At 42.7% G+C, this 18020-nt stretch overlaps 1 protein-coding gene across 1 annotated transcript in view; it reads left to right on the top strand.

The window, feature by feature from the left end:
- The window catches only part of LOC148513536 (class I histocompatibility antigen, F10 alpha chain-like), a 77317-nt gene that overhangs the window by 15064 nt on the left and 44233 nt on the right, over window positions 1-18020 (top strand). The window contains exons 4-5 of the mRNA XM_088481727.1: window positions 13044-13310; window positions 14741-14838. Coding sequence (XP_088337853.1) covers window positions 13044-13310; window positions 14741-14838 — 365 coding nt within the window. The remainder of the gene's footprint in view (window positions 1-13043; window positions 13311-14740; window positions 14839-18020) is intronic.

The following is an 18020-nucleotide window of genomic DNA, read 5'->3' on the forward strand; positions in this document are numbered from 1 at the left end:
GCTATTCTTGTGGTTGGTTTTTCCTACCACAATCATGCGAGCAGTTCTGACTATAAAACAACCAAGCAACGTGGTAGATGACGCTGCTTTGTTAATTATGCACACCCATAAAACGCCCGTTGAATAAGTAGTTTGCATATACAAAGAGGTGGCGCTCGGTAGTAAAATTAAATTGAAAATGACCATATGAAATGTCTATTAAGCATAATTATTTTAATCTAAAATATAACAATTACAAAAAACACAATAAATAATAAACACAATAATAACGGACAATTTTCTAAAAAGCATATAAAGGTTTTCAAAATTAAAAATAGTTACAAGTAAACTCCGTTACACCAGCTCTTAGCTGATAGTTGTAAGGATTACTTTTGCCTATAGAGATATAACTCAATGAATGGACCAACTTGTCAGTAGCTGAAAAGTCCTGACATAAATGTAGAATGATCCACAATGATAGCACAAAAGAAAAAGCACAAAGAGGGGCGCTATACTACTGAAGGAGCAATGATAATATATATATACCGATTGTTGAAAATTGTTCAAAAATACCTTGTGGGAGCCTTAGGGATTGCTGCTACTAATAGAGGAGCTGACCCTCTTATAGAAACAGAAACAGAAGAAATATAATTATGGAGCGCTATCTCTAAAGGACATAATTAAACTCAGGTGAGGATTTACATCATCAAAAAAGATCCTAAATAATTCACTGGAAAAATTAATGAAAAAAGACCAATTTAATACATGAATAATGGACTGAAATAAGGAACACTTAAATAAAATTGCTAAAATCAATAATTAAAAAGGTAGGAACTAAACAAAAAATAAAAATTAAGAGATAAAAGAACACAGAAAAATTGGAATAGGTATTAGCATAAATAAAAACTATAATATACAACCAAATCAGTATAAACCATAAACATTTAAGTATAGGTCACAAGCACATTAGTAGAAACAATTCAACCCTGTTTATCCTCCGTGTCAGATCCGTGCTAATGCACAACACTGTTGCCAAGTCATATTATAAGTGCCAGACACTGTTGCCAAGTCATATTATAAATGCCAGACACTATTGCCAAGTCATATTATAAATGCCAGACACTGTTGCCAAGTCATATTATAAATGCCAGACACTGTTGCCAAGTCATATTATAAATGCCAGTTCCTGTTAACAGTGTTATTGGGTTGAAAAATAGGAAACGTTATTATGATCGTCTCTTTTAATTATGTTATTAATAAGCAAATTACTTCAAACTAAAAAAAACACAGTCTGAATAGTACGGGTGGTATAAGAGACAACACGGAGAGCAGTGGCGTAACTAGGGTATTTGGAGCCCTGGGCAAATTTAAAAATGGAGCCCCACCACCCCCCCTATCTGCGCGCCGAAGGCGCGTGCGGCGAAAGATGGGCATGGTCACTTAAAAATGGGGCGTGTCAATATGACACACACCCCTTTATCATTACTCTGAACATTCCTTTCCATATGCATCATAACCCCAGTAGTGCCCCTTATACAGTACCGCCAGTAGTGGTCCCCCTTATGCAGCCCCCCATTAGTACCTCTTATACAGTACCCCCGGAATGTAATGCCCCCAGTAGTGGTCCCCCTTATGCAGTACCTCATTAGTTCCCCTTATTCAGTGCCCCCCATAGTGGTCCCCCTTATGCAGTGCCCCTTATATAGTGCCCCCAGTAGCAGTCCCCCCAATGCAGTGCCCCCAGTAGGGGTACCCCCTTATGCAGTGCCCTTTATATAGTGCCCCCATCAGTAGTCCCCCCCATGCAATGCCCCCAGTAGTGGTCCTCCTTATTCAGGCCCCCAGCAGTGATCCAGAGCCCCTTATACAATGCCCCCTGTAGTGGTCCTCCCTATTTAGTGCCCCCAGTAGTGGTCCCCTAGTAGTAAGCACCTTATGTAGTGCTCCCAGTAGTAGTTTCCCCCCCCCAGTAGTAGTCCCCAGTAGAGGTTCCCCCTCTCGATGCAGTGCCCCCAGTAGTGCCCCACCCCCAGTAGAGGTCCCCCCCAGTAATGGTGCTGCCATTAGTAGCCCCTCCCCCCATAGTGAAGACACACAAGTAAAGAAAAAAAAATACACTTACCTGAATACACACTCCGGCCACTGCTCCCGCCGCTGCAGTTCAGTCCTCCCAGGCTGGCACGCTCTGCTTTATGGGAGAGACGTCATGACATCTCTCCCATTACCCACTGCAAGAGCCGGAAGGAGGAGCTCATGAGTGAGCTCCAGCCCGGCTCTTGCAATGGACGCTGCAGCAATGAGAGTCTGTCTGACTCTCATTGGCTGCTGGTTAACACACATATCGCTGCTGCGCTGGTGGTGATGTGTGTGTTAAACTGCACAGCCTGAGCCCGCCTCCCACCCTCCTCCCTGGCGCTATTGGGTAAGCACTCAGGGGGAGGGAAGGGGCTTGGCTGTGCAGCATAGGACCGGTGTTGGGCGCAGGGAAGCCTAGCGCTGGTCCTGTGTAAATGTGTAGCGCTGACCGCGCACACTGCAGTTGGCAATACACTGCCTAACTAGGCCAGGCCGGACCGTGGCCAGCGGCGACCCCCTGTGCCACCTGTCCTACAGCACCCAGGGCACATGCCCCGCTCACCCTGCCCTAGTTACGCCACTGACGGAGAGATTAATTGCAGCGTGTATATAAATCAAATCACTTCTGCTCTGGTTCAGTACTTCTTGTATGGATCATCCAAAACAAGTGCACTCGTGAACAAAAGCATCAGTCCTTTGGAACTTCTGATGATTCAGACGGACTCTCTCTGTATCATGAGCCGCAGTGGGCAGCGCTAAGTGGTATTGCAGATATCCTCTCAGAGAACTCTACTTGTGGTCTCTGTAGCTTGAGATGGTAATTGGATTGTGTGTTGCGGTGGACACGCAATAATTCTCAATGGTCTCAGGTGTGTAGTAGGAAGCAAGTGGGGCAGGCTTGACGCGTTTCTCAGCAATTGCCGTTTCCTCAAAAGCAATCTCACAAGATATTTCACAAGAAGTCATTTAATTTAAATACGCGCTGCAATTAGTCTCTCTTTGTTGTCTCTCATACCACCGGTACTATTCAGACTGTGTTTTGAAGCTTGAAGCAATTTTCTTATTAACAACATAATTAAAAGAGACGATCATAATAACGTTATTTCCTGGAAAATTGTATTGACTCTCTTTATTTAGCCAATGCATAATAACAAACTTATCCAGAACCCTGAAGTGCAGAAAAAGGTATAATATGGGAGAAGTTTATCTTTTATTATTTTTTCAACCCAATAACACTGTTAACAGTGTCTGGCATTTATAATATGACTTGGCAACAGTGTCTGGCACTTATAATATGACTTGGCAACAGTGTCTGGCACTTATAATATGACTTGGCAACAGTGTCTGGCATTTATAATATGACTTGGCAACAGTGTCTGGCATTTATAATATGACTTGGCAACAGTGTCTGGCATTTATAATATGACTTGGCAACAGTGTCTGGCATTTATAATATGACTTGGCAACAGTGTCTGGCACTTATAATATGACTTGGCAACAGTGTCTGGCATTTATAATATGACTTGGCAACAGTGTCTGGCATTTATAATATGACTTGGCAACAGTGTCTGGCATTTATAATATGACTTGGCAACAGTGTCTGGCACTTATAATATGACTTGGCAACAGTGTCTGGCATTTATAATATGACTTGGCAACAGTGTCTGGCACTTATAATATGACTTGGCAACAGTGTCTGGCACTTATAATATGACTTGGCAACAGTGTCTGGCATTTATAATATGACTTGGCAACAGTGTCTGGCATTTATAATATGACTTGGCAACAGTGTCTGGCATTTATAATATGACTTGGCAACAGTGTCTGGCACTTATAATATGACTTGGCAACAGTGTCTGGCACTTATAATATGACTTGGCAACAGTGTCTGGCATTTATAATATGACTTGGCAACAGTGTCTGGCATTTATAATATGACTTGGCAACAGTGTCTGGCATTTATAATATGACTTGGCAACAGTGTCTGGCATTTATAATATGACTTGGCAACAGTGTCTGGCACTTATAATATGACTTGGCAACAGTGTCTGGCATTTATAATATGACTTGGCAACAGTGTCTGGCATTTATAATATGACTTGGCAACAGTGTCTGGCATTTATAATATGACTTGGCAACAGTGTCTGGCACTTATAATATGACTTGGCAACAGTGTCTGGCACTTATAATATGACTTGGCAACAGTGTCTGGCATTTATAATATGACTTGGCAACAGTGTCTGGCATTTATAATATGACTTGGCAACAGTGTCTGGCATTTATAATATGACTTGGCAACAGTGTCTGGCACTTATAATATGACTTGGCAACAGTGTCTGGCACTTATAATATGACTTGGCAACAGTGTCTGGCATTTATAATATGACTTGGCAACAGTGTCTGGCATTTATAATATGACTTGGCAACAGTGTCTGGCATTTATAATATGACTTGGCAACAGTGTCTGGCATTTATAATATGACTTGGCAACAGTGTCTGGCACTTATAATATGACTTGGCAACAGTGTCTGGCATTTATAATATGACTTGGCAACAGTGTCTGGCATTTATAATATGACTTGGCAACAGTGTCTGGCATTTATAATATGACTTGGCAACAGTGTCTGGCACTTATAATATGACTTGGCAACAGTGTCTGGCATTTATAATATGACTTGGCAACAGTGTCTGGCACTTATAATATGACTTGGCAACAGTGTCTGGCACTTATAATATGACTTGGCAACAGTGTCTGGCATTTATAATATGACTTGGCAACAGTGTCTGGCATTTATAATATGACTTGGCAACAGTGTCTGGCATTTATAATATGACTTGGCAACAGTGTCTGGCACTTATAATATGACTTGGCAACAGTGTCTGGCACTTATAATATGACTTGGCAACAGTGTCTGGCATTTATAATATGACTTGGCAACAGTGTCTGGCATTTATAATATGACTTGGCAACAGTGTCTGGCATTTATAATATGACTTGGCAACAGTGTCTGGCACTTATAATATGACTTGGCAACAGTGTCTGGCATTTATAATATGACTTGGCAACAGTGTCTGGCATTTATAATATGACTTGGCAACAGTGTCTGGCATTTATAATATGACTTGGCAACAGTGTCTGGCACTTATAATATGACTTGGCAACAGTGTCTGGCATTTATAATATGACTTGGCAACAGTGTCTGGCACTTATAATATGACTTGGCAACAGTGTCTGGCACTTATAATATGACTTGGCAACAGTGTCTGGCATTTATAATATGACTTGGCAACAGTGTCTGGCATTTATAATATGACTTGGCAACAGTGTCTGGCATTTATAATATGACTTGGCAACAGTGTCTGGCACTTATAATATGACTTGGCAACAGTGTCTGGCACTTATAATATGACTTGGCAACAGTGTCTGGCATTTATAATATGACTTGGCAACAGTGTCTGGCACTTATAATATGACTTGGCAACAGTGTCTGGCATTTATAATATGACTTGGCAACAGTGTCTGGCATTTATAATATGACTTGGCAACAGTGTCTGGCATTTATAATATGACTTGGCAACAGTGTCTGGCATTTATAATATGACTTGGCAACAGTGTCTGGCACTTATAATATGACTTGGCAACAGTGTCTGGCATTTATAATATGACTTGGCAACAGTGTCTGGCATTTATAATATGACTTGGCAACAGTGTCTGGCATTTATAATATGACTTGGCAACAGTGTCTGGCACTTATAATATGACTTGGCAACAGTGTCTGGCATTTATAATATGACTTGGCAACAGTGTCTGGCATTTATAATATGACTTGGCAACAGTGTCTGGCATTTATAATATGACTTGGCAACAGTGTCTGGCATTTATAATATGACTTGGCAACAGTGTCTGGCACTTATAATATGACTTGGCAACAGTGTCTGGCATTTATAATATGACTTGGCAACAGTGTCTGGCATTTATAATATGACTTGGCAACAGTGTCTGGCATTTATAATATGACTTGGCAACAGTGTCTGGCACTTATAATATGACTTGGCAACAGTGTCTGGCATTTATAATATGACTTGGCAACAGTGTCTGGCACTTATAATATGACTTGGCAACAGTGTCTGGCACTTATAATATGACTTGGCAACAGTGTCTGGCATTTATAATATGACTTGGCAACAGTGTCTGGCATTTATAATATGACTTGGCAACAGTGTCTGGCATTTATAATATGACTTGGCAACAGTGTCTGGCACTTATAATATGACTTGGCAACAGTGTCTGGCACTTATAATATGACTTGGCAACAGTGTCTGGCATTTATAATATGACTTGGCAACAGTGTCTGGCATTTATAATATGACTTGGCAACAGTGTCTGGCATTTATAATATGACTTGGCAACAGTGTCTGGCACTTATAATATGACTTGGCAACAGTGTCTGGCACTTATAATATGACTTGGCAACAGTGTCTGGCATTTATAATATGACTTGGCAACAGTGTCTGGCATTTATAATATGACTTGGCAACAGTGTCTGGCATTTATAATATGACTTGGCAACAGTGTCTGGCATTTATAATATGACTTGGCAACAGTGTCTGGCACTTATAATATGACTTGGCAACAGTGTCTGGCATTTATAATATGACTTGGCAACAGTGTCTGGCATTTATAATATGACTTGGCAACAGTGTCTGGCACTTATAATATGACTTGGCAACAGTGTCTGGCACTTATAATATGACTTGGCAACAGTGTCTGGCATTTATAATATGACTTGGCAACAGTGTCTGGCATTTATAATATGACTTGGCAACAGTGTCTGGCATTTATAATATGACTTGGCAACAGTGTCTGGCATTTATAATATGACTTGGCAACAGTGTCTGGCACTTATAATATGACTTGGCAACAGTGTCTGGCATTTATAATATGACTTGGCAACAGTGTTGTGCATTAGCACGGATCTGACACTGAGGATAAACAGGGTTGAATTGTTTCTACTAATGTGCTTGTGACCTATACTTAAATGTATATAGATTATACTGACTTGGTTGTATGTTATAGTCTTTGTTTATGCTAATACCTTTTCCAATTTTTCTGTGTTCTTTTATTTATTAATTTTTATTTTGTTTAAATCATAACTTTTTAATTATTGATTTTATCAATTTTATTTAAGTGTTCCTTATTTCAGTCCATTATTCATATATTAAATTGGTCTTTTTACATTAATTTTTCCAGTGAAATATTTCTGACCTTTTTTGGTGATGTAAATACTCACCTGTATTTAATTATGTCCTTTAGAGATTGCGCTCCATAATTATATTTCTTCTGTTTCTGATCCACAATGATGCAGGTGGCAGTGCAAGGATTTAGAAACTCAGTCAATATAGGAAATCACTGACCCAGAGCAATCACCATCGGGTATGTATATACTGACTGGTTTAATTGATGATAAAGTGCCAAAGTATATATAAGTTATTGAAACTTCACAATACAGAGACCTTGAAGCAGAGTATTGAGCAGTCCGCTCTGTAAATACCCACTGCTGCCAACAATGACCTCAGTGTCATTCCGACACGGTAGTGGTGTGAGGTATCCTCGTTATGAACTTCGGCTGGATCGTGCGGATCCTTAAGTGACAAGTGGTCGCAGTGGGAACAGTAGTTGATCTAAAGATGAGGATCAGAATCATCGGATAGATTCAGTAGATGGTAATCCAAACAATGTATTTTAAAAGTCTCAGCGCTGGTAGTAATCCTGTAGCCTAACGCGTTTCTCTATCTGTCGACAGCTTCATCAGGGGCAGTATAGTTGTTTCCCTCTCATCCTGGAATATAAACCCTCTCTCATTAACTCTAGATTCAAATCACTTGTGGTATGAATGGCGGAGTAAAGTTGCTGACTATAGGAATTAGACTTTCATATGGTCATATATATACAAAAAACGAAGTAAAAGATATAAATAATAAGTAATAGAAGATTCTTCTATATGAAACAATCGGACACGGAGTAAGATATCAATAAAAACATAATTGCAACACAAGTTGTTACATTTGTACAAGCAAGCGTCTACCTCGTCGTTCTCAGTGACATCTGGTTGTTTGTTGCTTAGTAACCCTAGACAATTACTGCGGAAAATGCAAATAAATAAAGTTAGTATGGGGAAGAAGAAGAAAACTCTCTTGTTGGGGGCACTCGAATGTAAAGGTTATAATAAGAATAATATATAAAAAATAACTTTTATTAGATATATTTTAAAATACCAAAAACAAGTCTGAGCCTGTTACTTATTGGCATTACTGTTGGAATAACAGCTATAAATTATCACAAGCAGAACACGAACATACATAGAACATAAGACAACATATAATACAATACTTATCACAATTATGTGAAGCTAAGTGAAATATTACAAATAGGTCTATAATTCTCTGTCTCATACAATATTGAGACCTATATAAAACATATACTAGTTCAATGACCTCATAATGTCGTCATAGCACAATGGCTAATCAGAATTACGGCAGAAGCATACAAGGAAATCTTCTAGAAAAGAATGTGATAATAACCATACAATATTCAATATAGGTTACGTGAGATATCACAGCACAATAACACTGAACAGTAATCAGAGAAATACAATGATAAGGGGGTCAGATGAAATAATAGCTGACCCTGCAAATATCAAAATGAATATAAGTAAATCACAGGTTGTAATGAGAGGCAGATCACACGTAGGTCGCCTGTGATGCCACCCAGGTACTTGTAGACAGTAAGGTTATAGGAAAAAGTAAAGCTACTCCTTTATGTGGAGTTTACAAAATAGCAGCTGCTGCATGCCATTGTATAGCCATTGAATGGCATGTGAGCGTACTATAAAGGTACTCCCAGGGTAGGGAATAAGTACAATGAGTATCTGCTGTTGGACTGCGTTAAAAAGAAGGTCCTGGTGTAAACATTGCAGGAACCTCTAATAGGCTCACCCCAATGAGAGCACTCATAGAGACAATAGTTATCGTAATGAAATAACACAGCATAGGTTTGCGATCTGTGCTGCTGCCAGTCATATACCAAAGGTAGTGGTGAGTGGTGGGAAACCCAGATCGCATATGCAGTGATAGGAAGAAAGAGTATGAGTGTAGCTGCACTATGGCTAGTACAGGACAAGTGGAGCTCTGTTGCCCTAAAGGTATTGCAGGGTCACAAACTTGTCTCTGTTAAATAAAGCCACTCAGTGCGCTAAATAAAGTGTAGTATGAAAAGTACCTGAGCGCTCACCTCCAGGGAGCCGGTGTGTAGTATAGAAAATCTGCCACTAGAAGAGCCTGTCAGTATGCTGCCATGACGAATCCCGCCTGTACACAGCCGGATTCGCGGGTCTGAGACGCGCGTTTCACTGTCGCTTCCTCAGTCAGATGCATGTGGACTGTGATACACAGGTGATCTTTAACCTGCGTTGTGACCAATGGGAGAGCAGGTGCTGTGTGTTGCAGATGCAATACCCTTGTCAATAGGTCCAAGTGTTAACTCCCTCTATTGGTCCACAGCAACAGGAGGGAGTGAGTCATAGGAGGGGGGAGTGTTTGGGTTAGATGAAGCTCATAACGATCAGGCTAACAGGCTAAGGTGGAAAACCTGACTAGTAGCTGAAGTGTCTGTCTTGCAGCAAAAATAGTTATGCAAAAATGCTAATACCAAACATACAGATATATAAATAGTAGATATAAATAAGTGAGTATAAAGTGATTAGAATAAAGAAAATGTCACTTCCTCAGTCAGATGCATGTGGACTGTGATACACAGGTGATCTTTAACCTGTGTTATGACCAATGGGAGAGCAGCTGCTGTGTGTTGCAGATGCAATACCCTTGTCAATAGGTCCAAGTGTTAACTCCCTCTATTGGTCCACAGCAACAGGAGGGAGTGAGTCATAGGAGGGGGGAGTGTTTGGGTTAGATGAAGCTCATAATGATCAGGCTAACAGGCTAAAGTGGAAAACCTGACTAGTAGCTGAAGTGTCTGTCTTGCAGCAAAAATAGTTATGCAAAAATGCTAATACCAAACATACAGATATATAAATAGTAGATATAAATAAGTGTGTATAAAGTGATTAGAATAAAGAGAATGATACCAAAATAAAAATAAAAATATAAATATAAAAAAAAATAAAAAATAAATATTTAAATATAAAGATAATAAAAAAATATATAAAAATATTAACAATAATAATAATAATAATAACAACAATAATAACAATAATAATAATAATAATGAGTAGATAATAAATAATTAATAAATATATGAATATGAATGGTGATGTGACGACAGTGATATATTCTAGAAAAGTGTATACAAATGTGAATACAGATTGTGTGCTGAAATACCTTGACATAAGTTGACATGAAGTATAAGGTAAATACCAAAAGGATATGTTGGATGTATAGAGTGATCAGGAATTAAGGTTATAAAATTGATGAAACATCAAAGTGATGAGAACATGGCTAAGATACACAAATGAGAAGCCAAATGAAAACCGTGTGGGGTAATGAGTATTCAATAATAATGCTGAGATATGTATTTATACATAGAGAATAAGTATATGTGGAGATGGTGGGAGAGAAAAAAGTGTAAAAAAATGTAAAAAAATATATAAAAATATATATATTAAGAAATATGTGAAATATCAAGTTTAAGAATTGGTCACTAAAATACTAAAATGATGTCTGTGTTGGAGTTAAGCTTCCAATGCTCGTCCATTGCTGCTTGCATATAAAAATTAGTCAGACATGACATAAGTTTTAATGAAAAAAGACCTCTCAGAGAAAGATACTGTAGTTGATCATTTCATTGAGTCCATTAGGGCTCACAGTATTGAGTCTAAAGGTCCAGTTGCTTTCCCTCTGTAGTAATATTTTTGTCAGGTTGCCACCTCTTATGCCCAATCTAATATGTTCTAGCCCAAAGGCTTTCAGATCTTGTGTTGTTCCATTGTGGTATTTTAAGAAGTGTCTGGCAACAGATGTCAGTTTCTTCATTTTAGTGAGGTCGCTTCTTGCATTTTTGATATTCCCCACATGTTCTAAGATTCTCTGTTTAAAGATGCGACTTGTCATGCCTATGTACCTAAGGTTGCAACTGCACTCCAAGCAGTATATAACCCCCATAGCATCACAGTTGATAAATTGTGTTAGCATGATAGTCTGGCCATATCTATCGATAACGTTATCTTTTTTGGTGATATAGCCACAGGCTTTACACTTACCACATGGGTAAGTGCCTATTAATTTCATCTGCCTTCTGGGATTTCCTACAAAATGGCTCTTTACCAGTCTATCCCTGAGATTTGGGGATCTTCGCCAGCTAAAGGTGGGTTTACTCTCCAGAGAATTTCTCAGATCATCATCCATGAGTAAGACATGCCAATGTCGTGTGACGATTTCCTGCAATTCTCGCCACTCATTACAGTAATTTGTAATGAAACGTACTTGGTTTTTTGTTTCACTAGATTTGTTGTTGGAGAAGATCAGGGTCTGTCTATCCGTTTTGAGAGCCTGGTATTGGGCACTCTTAATCATTTTCCTACTATAACCTCTGCTTATTAGGCGTTCAGAAAGATCTTGACTTTTGCGCAGAAAGGTCTCATCAGTTGTGCAATTTCTTCTGAGTCTCAGAAACTCACCCTTAGGTAAGTTTTTGATAGTAGGCGGAAAGTGAGCACTATTGCAATGAAGAAGACTATTCGTAGCTGTTTCTTTTCTGAATAGTTCTGTTTGTAGGTATCCATTCTCATTAGTAAAGAGGTGAAGATCAAGAAAGGTAGCATTATCTCTGCTAAAGGTATATGTAAGTTTCAAATTTATTGAGTTTTTGTTCAACTCCTGGATAAAGGTAAGTAGGTCGTTCACATCTCCCTGCCATATCATAAAGATATCATCAATATATCTTAGCCAGGTGGTTATATGGCTGGTAAATCGTTCATTCGACTCTTTGAAGACAATTTCCCTCTCCCACCAACCGAGGAACAGGTTGGCATATGTCGGTGCACATGCTGCACCCATCGCCGTTCCTCAGATTTGGAGGAAGAATTTGTCATCAAATGTAAAGAAATTTTTGTAAAGACACATTACGACAAGCCAGGTCTCCCCCTGCAACAGGGGACTGTGCTTGTAACACTATGGCTCCAGGAGGAGCAATCTAAAAGAAAACGGAGTGATAATAATGAATAGACTATAGGGGCACATCAGGTATGTAACTAAAATAACTGTCACCCAAAGACCATACACACATAGACAGGTGCAGATGGGACACAGACGCCTTGGGGTGTATTCACTAAATTGTGTGTTTTTAAAAGTGTAGTTGTTGCCCATAGCACCAATCAGATTCTAGCTATTATCTTCTAGAAGGTGCTAGATAAATGATAAGTAGATTCTGATTGGTTTTGTTATGGGGAACATCTCCACTTCTAAATACCTGCACTGTAGTGAATATACCCCATAGTATAGGAAATCCATATGTATCGGTGGTCACATCCAGTTGCTGATGCTAATGATAATCTCCGCTTGTGATTGGATGACTGTGATAGTCCAGCTCGCTGCTGATTTTATGGTGCTCTGGTATCAGTGAATATGAAACTTATGGTGTTTGTGATGATTGCTGACTTGCTCTCCCCTCGCACATGTATGATCAGCAGAATGCGCCTGCACAGCGCTGCTTAGGGCAGAGGGAAATTATCCTATTAGCTCCTTTCACTGGGCCTGTCCCTGCAGCTTTTCTTTTTAATTCATTTGGATGATAATTCATCTCTTATTGCTGCATATAGTAACAATAGGAAATAATAATTATTGTGTCTAGCACCCGATAATTAATAAATATATCCCTGTATGTGTTCTCTCTGTGTACGTTTTGATCACCTGGCCGGTGACCCTATAATAATGTGGTCTCCGCAGACTTACATCTTCCTCTGTCTTCCTCTCAGTTGCCCCAGAGATGAAGGTCACAAGTGAGAGATCAGGAAACATCACTACGCTGCAATGTCAGGTGAACGGGTATCACCCCCAATCCATGACCGTCACCTGGCTGAAGAACAATCAATATGACGTTCCCTTAGATGGGGACACCCTGATGCTCCCCAATCCTGATGGCACCTATCAGACAACCATAACAGTGAAAGCTGGGGAGGAGGATTCTTATTCCTGCCATATGGATGACCGCAGGACAAATGTGACAATGAACATTAAATCATGTGAGTATAATAAATGGCAGTGTAGGGATAGGGAAGTCACGGGAGAAGAATGGTATCTTTGGGTTCCATCACACCCATTTTTGCTGTATGTGAGCGCATCATACAACTCCCATTGTACATAACCTTCCCAACATATATTATGCCATCATTCCATCAGTATGTTCATCATGGATCTACGCAGATTACTACTGTTCAGTTTCACATTGTACTAAGAGCTTTTAATGACTTCAGTACCTGTATAGGGTGTATTTACTTGGTTTTCAGGGTGCCCCCTACGGGACGGGGCAGCCAGAGCGGCTTCCTTGTCACTGCAGGGGGGCATGGCATGGCCATAGCTGGGCAGTGCGGGAGCATGGCGGCTAGATTGCATCTTCATCGCCCCACCTCCCGTTATACAGAGCTGATATTACAGGCACTGTAAAGCAGGGAGCGGTGCTACGAAGACCTGATTCAGTGCAAAGTGGGCGACCATAGGGGGTGCGGACAGCTACGAAGGGGAAGGTGCCGGTGGGGTCCAAGAGCCTTGCCTACACTTCCGGGCGACCAGGAGCATCAACTGACTTTCGGGAGCCTTTGTTGCTGTTCTGGGAGAGTAGACAAGTATGGTATAGTGGGAATTCAATTAGATGCGGAGCTTACCGCAGGATTTTAGCTCCTGGGTTAAGAGCCCGAAGCTATCCAATTGCTTTCCAGGGTAAGTGCACCGTCAGTGCCAGTTGAGTACTTTCTGCATGTGGTAATTGCATGGGTCTGGGCACTTTACCTGGTATCAGAGCCTTACCACATGTTGGCCGCAGGGCTTATCATGGGATATAATTGAATAGTTAAAGACACTTAACACATGAGCTAAAAGACTGCAGTACAGTAAGATCAGTGACTAATTGAATCCGCCCCTATGTGTTCCTGGAATATATATATAGTGGGAATTACTCTTCTTTTGTACCTTCTTCCTGTATGTCTTTTTTATATGGATTTATATTTATCTAAGAACTCACTGGCTCACAGCAGGAGAGACGAGACAATGGGCCGATTCAGATGTGGATGCATATGCCATCGCAACTATCGGTCACGGATTTGCAAATATGCTAATGAGCCACTCGCTGTCCAGTGCTTAGAGAGCATCTCACATCCGCTTACACGCATGTGCAATGGCTAAGAGCAGTTCCTTCTGCGTAAATATCAGCATTGCATGAGGATTTAAATTAGGCCCAATGTATAAATAAAGTATATATTGAAAAATAAACAACGCATAGTCACAGTGCGCGTGTATCAATGTACATTACCATAGTCGCTCACATTGAATATTTATTCACAGTCCCTGCTTCTGTGATCCCATATACCAGAAATATGGCTTCACTGTCTCCCATGGTCCTTCTGCTGGACCAGTATCACCAATATCTCATATTTCTCTTTGTGTTTATCTTACACAGACTCCGGAGGTGTCTACTACATAAGGGTTGAGATCATTTGTCCAAGCAGCATTGGTGGTTTTCTGTTCCTAGTTGCTATTATTGTTATAATAAGAAGGGTAAGTGCCAGAATAAGATGAATTTTACTTTTCCAAACTGTATTAATTCTGTATTCATGAGCCTTTACTTTGAATCATGTTATGTTTCCCACGGATTGGGTACGGGAAGCCGGTGAATGGAATCCCAATAGCCAGAAGCCCCAAGACACCATCCCCACAGGGTTAGGAAACTGACAACTGTCGGTCGGTATCCCTCTCCCTACTTCACCCTCCCTGAAGCCTAAACCTAACCTCCCCCTAGTGCCTAACCCTAACCTCCCCCTAGTGCCTGAACCTAACCTCCCCCTAGTGCCTAACCCTAACCTCCCCCTAGTGCCTAAACCTAACCTCCCCCCTAGTGCCTAAACCTAACCTCCCCCTAGTGCCTAAACCTAACCTCCCCCTAGTGCCTTACCCTAACCTCCCCCTAGTGCCTAAACCTAACCTCCCCCTAGTGCCTAACGCTAACCCCCCCTAGTGCCTAACCCTAACCTCCACCCTAGTGCCTAAACCTAACCTCCCCCAAGTGCCTAACCCGAACCTTCCCTCTAGTGCCTAACCCTAACCTCCCCACTAGTGTCTAAACCTAACCTCCCCCTAGTGCCTAACCCGAAACTTCCCCCTAGTGCCTAACCCTAACCTCCCGATAGTGCCTAAACCTAACTTCCCCCTAGTGCCTAAATCTAACCTCCCCCCTAGTGCCTAACCCTAACCTCCCCAATAGTGCCTAAACCTAACCTCCCCCTAGTGCCTAAACCTAATGTCCCCCTACCCACACTCTAACCTCCCCCTAGTGCCTAACCCTTACCTCCCCCTAGTGCCTAACCCTAACCTCCCCCCTGGTGCCTAAACCTAACCTCCCCCTTGTGCCTAACCCGAACCTTCCCACTAGTGCCTAACACTAACCTCCCCACTAGTGTCTAAACCTAACCTCCCCCTAGTGGCTAACCCTAACCTACCGATAGTTCCTAAACCTAACCTCCCCCTAGTGCCTAAACCTAACCTCCCCCCTAGTGCCTAACCCTAACCTCCCCCCTAGTGCCTAACCCTAAACTCCCCCCTAGTGCCTAAACCTAACCTCCCCCTAGTGCCTAAACCTAACCTCCCCCTCCCCACACTCTAACCTCCCCCTAGTGCCTAACCCTAACCTCCCCCTAGTGCCTAACCCTATCCCCCCTAGTGCCTAACCCTAACCTCCCCCTAGTGCCTAACCCTACCCCCCCTAGTGCCTAACCGTAACCTCCCGCTAGTGCATACACCTAACCTCCCCCTAGTGCCTAAACCTAACCACCCCCTAGTGCCTAAACCTAACTTCCCCCTAGTGCCTAACCCTAACCTCCCCCTAGTGCCTAAACCTAACTTCCCCCTAGTACCTAACCCTATCCCCCCTAGTGCCTAACCCTAACCTCCCCCTAGTGCCTAACCCTACCCCCCGTAGTGCCTAACCCTAACCTCCCCCTAGTGCCTAACCCTACCCCCCCTAGTGCCTAACCCTAACCTCCCCCTAGTGCCTACACCTAACCTCCCCCTAGTGCCTAAACCTAACCTCCCCACTAGTGTCTAAACCTAACCTCCCCCGAGTGGCTAACCCTTACCTCCCGATAGTGCCTAAACCTAAACTCCCCCTAGTGCCTAAACCTAACCTCCCCCCTAGTGCCTAAACCTAACCTCCCCCTAGTGCCTAACCCTAACCTCCCCCTAGAGCCTAACCCTATCCACCCTAGTGCCTAACCCTAACCTCCCCCTAGTGCCTAACCCTACCCCCCCTAGTGCCAAACCGTAACCTCCCCCTAGTGCCTACACCTAACCTCCACCTAGTGACTAAACCTAACCACCCCCTAGTGACTAAACCTAACTTCCCCCTAGTGCCTAACCCTAACCTCCCCCTAGTGCCTAACCCTAACCTCCCCCTAGTGCCTAAACCTAACTTCCCCCTAGTGCCTAACCCTATCCCCCCTAGTGCCTAACCCTAACCTCCCCCTAGTGCCTAACCCTACCCCCCCTAGTGCCTAACCTCCCCCTAGTGCCTAACCCTACCCCCCTAGTGCCTAACCCTAACCTCCCCCTAGTGCCTACACCTAACCTCCCCCTAGTGCCTAAACCTAAACTCCCCCTAGTGCCTAAACCTTACCTCCCCCCTAGTCCCTAACCCTAACCTCCCCCCTAGTGCCTAAACCTAACCTCCCCCTAGTGCCTAAACCTAACCTCCCCCTCCCCACACCCTAACCTCCCCCTAGTGCCTAACCCTAACCTCCCCCAAGTGCCTAACCCTATCCCCCCTAGTGCCTAACCCTAACCTCCCCCTAGTGCCTAACCTTACCCCCCCCAGTGCCTAACCCTAACCTCCCCCTAGTGTCTACACGTAACCTCCCCCTAGTGCCTAAACCTAACCACCCCCTAGTGCCTAAACCTAACCTCCCCCTAGTGCCTAACACTAACCTCCCCCTAGTGCCTAAACCTAACTTCCCCCTAGTGCCTAACCATATCCCCCTAGTGCCTAAACCTAACCTCCCCCTAGTGCTTAAACCTAACCTCCCCCCTAGTGCCTAACCCTAACCTCCCCCTAGTGCCTAAACCTAACCTCCCCCTAGTGCCTAAACCTAACCTCCCTCTAGTGCCTAAATCTAACCTTCCCCTAGTGTCTAAACCTAATCTCCCCCCTAGTGCCTAACCATAACCACCCCAAAGTGCCTAACCCTAACCTCCCCCCTAGGGCCTAACCCTAACCTCCCCCTAGTGCCAAACCCTAACCTCCCCCTAGTGCCTAAACCTAACCTCACCCTAGTGCCTAACCCTAACCTCCCCCTAGTGCCTAACCCTATCCCCCCTAGTGCCTAACCCTAACCTCCCCCTAGTGCCTAACTCTATCCCCCCTAGTGCCTAAACCTAACCTTCCCCTAGTGTCTAAACCTAACCTCCCCCCTAGTGCCTAACCATAACCACCCCAAAGTGCCTAACCCTAACCTCCCCCCTAGTGCCTAACCCTAACCTCCCCCTAGTGCCAAACCCTAACCTCCCCCTAGTGCCTAAACCTAACCTCACCCTAGTGCCTAACCCTAACCTCCCCCTAGTGCCTAACCCTATCCCCCCTAGTGCCTAACCCTAACCTCCCCCTAGTGCCTAACTCTATCCCCCCTAGTGCCTAACCCTAACCTCCCCCTAGTGCCTAACCCTAACCTCCCTCCTAGTGCCTAACCCTAACC

Source organism: Taudactylus pleione, unplaced genomic scaffold (assembly GCF_031769625.1).
Source record: "Taudactylus pleione unplaced genomic scaffold, aTauple2 ptg000277l, whole genome shotgun sequence".
Classification (NCBI taxonomy): Eukaryota; Metazoa; Chordata; class Amphibia; order Anura; family Myobatrachidae; genus Taudactylus; species Taudactylus pleione.